This window comes from Rattus norvegicus, chromosome 4, assembly GCF_021556685.1.
Source record: "Rattus norvegicus strain SHRSP/BbbUtx chromosome 4, alternate assembly SHRSP_T2T, whole genome shotgun sequence".
Lineage (NCBI taxonomy): Eukaryota > Metazoa > Chordata > Mammalia > Rodentia > Muridae > Rattus > Rattus norvegicus.
In genome coordinates this window covers 158934220-158941888 of record NC_141537.1, presented here as the reverse complement: position 1 = coordinate 158941888, position 7669 = coordinate 158934220, and the positions used below count along the sequence as shown (strand labels likewise).

Genomic DNA, 7669 nt, shown 5'->3' with positions numbered 1-7669 from the left:
AGCTGAAGGCATTTATAACCCCATAGGAAGGAAAACAATATCAATCAACAATACCCCTCAGAGCTCCCAGGGACTAAACAACCAAACAAAGAATACACATGGAGGGACTCATGGCTCCATCTGCATATGTAGCAGTGGATGGCCTTATTTGGCATCAGTGAGAGGGGAGGCCTTGGTTTTGTTAAGGCTTGATGCCCTAGCATAGGAGACTACTAGGACAGTGAGGCTGGAGCAGATGGATGGTTGGGGGAGCACCCGCATAGAAGCAGGGTGGATGGCGTGGGATGGGAGGAGTTGGAGGGGAAACTGGAAAGAGGAATAACATTTGAAATATAAATAAAATAAAAAATAACTTTTTTGCGAAAAGGCTAAGGATATGACCTTATGAAAGAGTATTGCCTAGCAGACCCCATGCTCTTAAGTGCAGTCTCCTACAGTGCCAGCACCAAAAATGAATGAAAGAAGGAAGGAAGGAGAGAATAGAAAAAAGGGAGAGGTCAACCCATTGGCCCTCATGCACAATAGACATTTTTAAAAGCTAATAATATCTTTTGATTTACTTTCTTTGAAGTAATTTGAAATCATGTTAGTTCTTAAAATAAACAATGTGTGAATTAAATATTTATATTTAGTTTTCACATAGTATATGGACTTCAAAACATTGTACTCATAGCATATATAATGTAAGATGTTAAAACATACTAGTTGATAATTGACCATAATAAGTGATCAGAAATAATTTTTTCAAATGTCTTTGGCTTGGTCTTGCAGAAATACTCTAAAATGACAGTGATGTTAAATGATTAAGAGTCCAGTCCTTCTGCACACAAACACTGAGCCCTTTGATGCCTCATTTAGATAAACCTTCATGACTTAATTATGCTTCAACTGATTTGTTTCTTTTTACCTTGGTACCTTAAGAGGTCTCAGCTCACTGAGTGTACACACCCTACAGGTGTTTTAGAGGACTTCACACTTGTTCATAATTATGTGTTTTCTGCTGAGAATCAGGATTCCCAGGTGCCAAGTGAGAGGTTCCTGAGCCCTTGAAGACTCACAGTGACCCTGTGAAGGGGACATGATCTAGGGCTAAGTATGTGCAGCAGATTATACTCCCAGGACCTGAGGGAGTGTTTGGACACTGGTGGGCCTGTATCAGGACAAAACAGTGCTTTATAAACTTGCTCCACACTGAGCACACTGTTTTATCAGTTTGTTGATGTGCTATCGAGGTTGATTAGTTCAAGACTCTCACCTGAACAGCTATCTGGGTTTTTATCAATTATTTATCAATGTTAGCATGAAATTGCTCATTGCTTTCTCTCTCCTGATTGTTCTCATTGTATTCCAGGAACAAATTTCTTGGTTTTCCTTAAGTATACCTGCCTCTCCTGGCTACTATCAAGATGGGGATTTTGTTATTGGAGGACTCTTTTCCCTTAGAGTGACTGCTGGAGACACTAAAAGTAAATTTGGCTTTAAAGATACAATCTCTATGCCTGATATTGTTTATGCGTAAGTGTTTCGATTCTCTCTTTAAAAAATATCGTTTCAGGATTTCCTATATGTTGATATGTTTCAATGTATGTTGATCAAACACACCTCTCCTGCTTCCCCTCCAATGGTCAATGTCTTCTTTCAACTTCGTGGACTCGGCTTCCCTCCCTTCCTTCCTCCTTTTCTCTGTCCTCCCTCCCTCTCTCCCCCCATCAAGTTCATAGAATCTCTCTTATTCACACTTTTTCATCTACTGAGTTCATTTAGGCAATGCCAGTACTGCAGGTGTATAGGACATGATTTAAAGTCTAGGTAAGCTACTAGAGCACACCTCCTAAAGAAATGTAGTCTCCCATCCCCAGTAGCCAGCAAATGCCAGTAGCTCCTCAGCCATGACTGGCTCTGTGTATGTCTCTCCCCTAGTCATGCTGAATCCTCTTAAATATGTAAGAAGGATTTGAAAACACTTTTCAGTTAAAGTGACTTTTCTTCGATTTTATTAAGTGTATCGTACTCACAACACTATATTTTTCCTGCTTTAATAGACTTGAAATTCTTTTTTCAATTGCCATAGATCATCAAGCACTGTGTGTCTTCCCGAGGATTAACCTATTTTTGAAGACAACATGAATACTAAGTTTTAATGTTTGCTATTTCCCACATTGTTTACTCCTCCATTTTAATTTCTCAGACACAAATTGAACAGTAGAAGTTGAAAATTGTACATTTGATAGGAATTGGTGGTGCAAACCTTTAATCTCAGGGCTTGAGAAGCAGAGTCAGGGGGATCTCTAGGAGTTCGCAGTTAACTTAGACTACAGAGTGAAGTTCAGTCCATCCTGGGCTGAATAGTAAGACTGTATCAAAGAAAATTCAAAAATAAAAATTATGAATTTAATAATGAGTTATACTATGAATATTCCCTTTAAAAACTAATTCCTCTACATTTTAAATATAGAATATCCTGCTTGTCTTGGATTATTTTGCATATTCTTCATATGACTTAGATTGTTAGAAATAAAATTCCAGAATTTGAGAGAGAGCAGGGAGGAGCTGCATGAAAAAAAGAGAGGGGAGTAAAAGATGCAATTATAATTTAATTAAAAATTAAAAGAAAAAAGAACATAAAAATGGTCTTTCTAATTTTTCCTCCTAGGGATTTCACCAAACATTATCAGCACATGTTGGCAATGGTTTTTGCTATAGAAAATATCAACAAGGATCCAAATATTTTATTCAATATGTCCCTGGGATTCTATCTCTTCAATGTTGACTTTATTGAGATGAAGGCTGTGGAGAGTTCTATGGCTTTGCTCTCAGGAGAGACCCCCCCAGTTCCTAACTACAGCTGCAGGCCTGAGAAGACTGATAAGCTGGTTGCAGTGATAGGAGGCATTTCAACAGGAATATCAACCCAGATCTCCCGAGTTCTAAGTCTCTACAATGTCCCTCAGGTACGCAGAGAATCCTGGCTCCTTAGGTTAAACACAGAATCGTAGTAATAAATGCTAATTAATTTAGTTATTGTTTACTGATGAGGTATGGAAATAGTTAAAACTTTACTATTTAGTTATAATTTTTAACTCTGAAGTATAATTTATTCATAAGATGAAATTATGCTTGTACAACAAATTTAATTTAAAAACCTTTAAATTTGAAAAAACACAGATACAGTAATGACAGCCTGTACTTTTTCCACTCCTAGAAAATTTACTTTGCCTTGTACCATTGTTAATACTGTCTTACTTTTGTATCCAGTTTTTGAGCATCAGAAAGCAGGAGGACTAATAATTCTTCACATATATCTTCACTGTAATTACTATGCATATATTACTTATTATTTTAAAGTGGTATCAGGTCAGATTGCCACATAACATTTATTTTTACAAAGAACCATGAATCAGACTTACTCTGCCTGGATATTTGCGACTTTTCAGTTTTCTCTGATGGTTGGAAAAGTTTTGTTTTTGTCTTTGTTTTAAAATCTTTCTGTTGATTAGTAATGCTTCCTTATAAACAATGCTAGAGAGGTAGCATGTATATGTCAAAGGCACTTTACTTATTAATAAACTTGAAAGAGAGCTATTTAGAGAAATATGTTAGTTTGCAGATCGCAGTGGTCCAGCACTTAATGTTTCCCACTATCCTCAGTGAAGTAACTTACATCTTAGTAAAATGCATTAAGCTGCCATGTTGATTTATTTTATGTTTTAATTTTACTTACTTTGTTTATTTTTGAGACTGCTTCTCACCATGCAAACTTTCCTGGTCTTGAACTTCTTATGTAGCCCAGGATATTTTCACAGTGATCGTCCTGCCTTTTTTTCTATAGGAATGGGATTAAAGGTATGCACTATTATGCCTCACCATTTTTTTCTTTTATGAGTTTTTTTCTTCTTTTTTCTTTTTTTCAGATCTGGGGACTGAACCCAGGGCCTTGCGCTTCCTAGGCAAGTGCTCTACCACTGAGCTAAATCCCCAACCCCCTTTTATGAGTTTTTATGAGACTTCTTTCTTTTAAAATTTTGACATTGGACATATGCTTATTATGACGTTGATATTGAACACAATTTTACATAAGAAATGTGTATATAATTGTACTTGTCTCTTTTAGTCACGGATCCTCCTACTGCCTCTTAATGACCCCTGGCCCCTCACCTAACAGATCCTTGTTCTGTTTTCCTGACATAGGATCCTTCCCTTTGCTCTGCAGCTTTTTCATTCCATGTAGGCCCCTGATCAGCCATGCACTGATTTGATGAGCTACCAGAGTCCTTTCAGAAGATCCTTGTCTGAGGTGATATTTTGAAGTGCTTCCTGTAGCATTCCTTTGTTATTTCAAAGTTTTACCCTAATGTCTCTGAGATGATTTGAATAGATATTTGCTCAGGGTAATATAATTCCATTTCAAGTTTTCTACGTGTGGCTAGGTATTCAGTTTCCCTAGGAATTTATGGAAGCCACTGTCTCTTCTCAAATATATGTTTTTGACTATTGCTATGTGAGCTCATTTCTTGCTCTTCTGTTGGCATTGTGTAAAGATTTATGCTATGGCAACCCCAAGCTGCTGTGTTACCATGGCTCAGTAGTATAATTTGAGATCTTGTATATGAATTGACATGTACCAGTACCCTCACTATTTAGGATGGCTTTGTCCAATGGGGGTCTGAACGTGAGAATTGTCTTTGCTAGTTTTATGATGAGTGTCATAGGAAGTTTGATGAGAATTATGCTTAATAATATAACATTTTGGAAAATTTTGTCAATTTAATTTAGCCAATCTCTGTGGGTCCAAGTCCCATCTGTATCCTAGAGTCTTTTTTAATGTCCTTAAAGTCTTGTATCTGTGTGCTTAGTTTTATTTCTGGCTGCTTTTTCATCGCACATGGGGTTGCTCACGTGATTTCGCCCTCATTATTGGTATATAGGAAGCTACTAGTTTACGTTTATTTTGTGTTCTGTTACTTTAATGAAGTAAGTATCAGGTCTGAGACTTTTCCTACTTAGCATACCAGAAATATCCCATGAGAAAACCTACAGAAATAAATGTATTATATGTGAACAGTGATAATTTACCTTCTTATCTTGCTTGTGTTTTTTTAAAACTATATTTATTTTGTTAGGATTTCAAGTGAAAACTTAATGGCAAAAGTGAATACTCTCTAGAGTTTTTTTTGATAATTTTACTAATAAAGACTTTATTTTTCATCTGGCATTTTATTAATGTCAGTAGCCCTGTATTCAGTAGTTAAGGAGTTACGATCTTTGAGGTAAGACATTCTTTGGGGGATCAAGTTTCTTTGGTCTCTATGTTTGAGTTGTGTGTATGCTAGCTTGGATTATTTTGTTTTTTGTTTTTTGTTTTTACATGTAATCCTTTTATATAGATTTATTTTATTATTTTTAATATTTTGTATAGAGAAAAAGACTCAGGGGAAGGGAGAGAGTGAGAACTAGAATGGGACCCACTCGAATGATAAAAGAAATCCTAAGGCAGGGAACAGTAATAAAACATTGAACTAAAAGCTGAAAGAGTTTTGTTCAGAGAGCAGACCAGCAAGACAGGAGGGTGTGGCAGGAGGGCATCAGGAGCAACGGTAAGAACAAAGTGCATGTGAATGGGCCATAATGAAAACCTTGCATCATATGCTGACAAAAATAACTCTAAGGACTGAAGTTCAATTCCCAGCAACTGTGTCAGATGGTTCAGGAACATCTCTAACTTCAGCTCAGGGGATACCAACTCATCTGGTGTCTGTGGGCCCTGCAGTCTCTCTCTCTCTCTCTCTCTCTCTCTCTCTCTCTCTCACACACACACACACACACACACACACACACCCACACACACACACCAGTATGTTCCATATAAAGGGAAATTAAATAAGTTTCTCATTTATTTTGTTTAGTATAATATTAATATTTGCAGTTTCTTCATCTTCCTCAAAATATCTTCTTTTTTTATGGCTACATGTGCATATATAACATGTTTTTGCTTTTATTAATTCCTGCTTAAGACATCTAGTTTGTTTCAGTTTCTTGATTAATATAAACGGTGTAAAGAACAAAATCAACAATAATAGATGGATATCCAGTTTCTCTTGCTTTGGTTTGGAGCTTGGAATATCTATACCAAGGAGTAGTAGGGCTAAGTTCTGTCGTTGGTCTATCCTTAGTGTTGTTGTTTCATTCTATTATATTTCCAAACTGTGTCTGTTTGCATTTCTAATAGCAGCAATGGGCTTCCTGTTTTCTCACACCTGGTTTGGTTTGATAATTAAGATTTATTTCATGTGTACAGTGTTTCTCCTGCATGCATGGTATGTGCAACACATGTGTACCTAGTGTTCTTGGAGAAAGCCAGAGTAAATGTTAGATCATCTGGATATGGAGTTACAGGTAGTTGTGGGTGCTTGAAATGAAACCCATGTCGTGTGCAGGAACAGTTCATGTTCTTAACTACTGAGCCACCTTTCCATCCCCTGCTACTTATTCACATGATGACAACACCTGTGACTAAGGTGACAGAGTGTTGAAGTATTTGTAATTTAGATTCCTCCCAAGGATGTTTAACATAGTTAAAACACTTATTAAACAGTTGTGTTTCTTAAATTTTTTGAGAGCTGTGTATGGATATTTAACTGTTTTGTTGATTTAATGTTTCTTGGCTTTTTAAAAAATATTTATTTATTTATTTTATGTATAAGTACACTATAACTGTCTTCAGACACACCAGAAGAGGGTATCTGATCTCATTACAGATGGTTGTGAGCCACCATGTGGTTGCTGGGATTTGAACTCAGGACCTCTAGAAGAGCAGTCAGTGCTCTTAACCACTGAGCCATCTCTCCAGCCCGTTTCTTGGCTTTTTTGTATTTCAAGTTTTGCTCTTCAACCTATGGACACCAAGCTGCCTGTGGACAGTAAAAGTTATGATAGTTATGCAGGTAGCATTAACACAACAACTTCAATGTACTCACAATATCCAGGGGGTATTTGTGTGATTTATTTTAGTAATTCTCTTGCACAAGTCTTTTTCTTTTTTCTTTTCCTTATTTCCATTTCAAATGTTATCCCCTTTCACAGTTTCCCCTCCAGAAATCCCCTCTCCCTCCTTCTATGTGTGTGTTCCCCTACCCAAACATATACTCCCTCCTACCTCCGTGACCTGGCATTCCCCTACACTGGGGCATTGATCCTTAACAGGACCAAGGGCCTCTCCTCACATTGATGCCCAAAAAGGCCATCCTCTGCTGCATATGGGGTTGGGGCCATGGGTTACTCCATATGTACTCTTTGGTTAGTGGTTTAGTCCCTGGGAACTCTTGGGCAAGGTGGTAGGGGTTTGGTTGTTTGACCTTATTGTTCTTCTTATGGGCTTGCAAACCCCTTCAGTTCCTTTATTCCTTTCTCTAACTCCTCCATTGGAGACCCTGTTCTCAGTCCAGTGGTTGGCTGGGAAAATCTGCCTCTGTATTTGTCAGGCTTTGGCAGAATTTCTCAGGAGACAGCGATGTCAGATTCCTGTCAGCACGCACATCTTGGCATCCTCAAAGGTGACTAGGTTTGGGAGGGCTATATGTGGGATGAATCTCCATGTGTGGCAATTTCTGGATGGCCTTTCCTTCAGTCTCTGCTCCACACTTTGTCTCTGTGTTTTCTCCTAAGTATTTTG

General features: G+C 37.6%; 1 protein-coding gene across 1 annotated transcript in view; it reads left to right on the top strand.

The window, feature by feature from the left end:
- The first annotated feature begins 1300 nt into the window (after positions 1–1300).
- Positions 1301–7669, top strand: part of Vom2r51 (vomeronasal 2 receptor, 51) — a 52109-nt gene continuing 45740 nt past the window's right edge. The window contains 2 exon segments of the mRNA NM_001099510.1: positions 1301–1515; positions 2654–2951. Coding sequence (NP_001092980.1) covers positions 1301–1515; positions 2654–2951 — 513 coding nt within the window.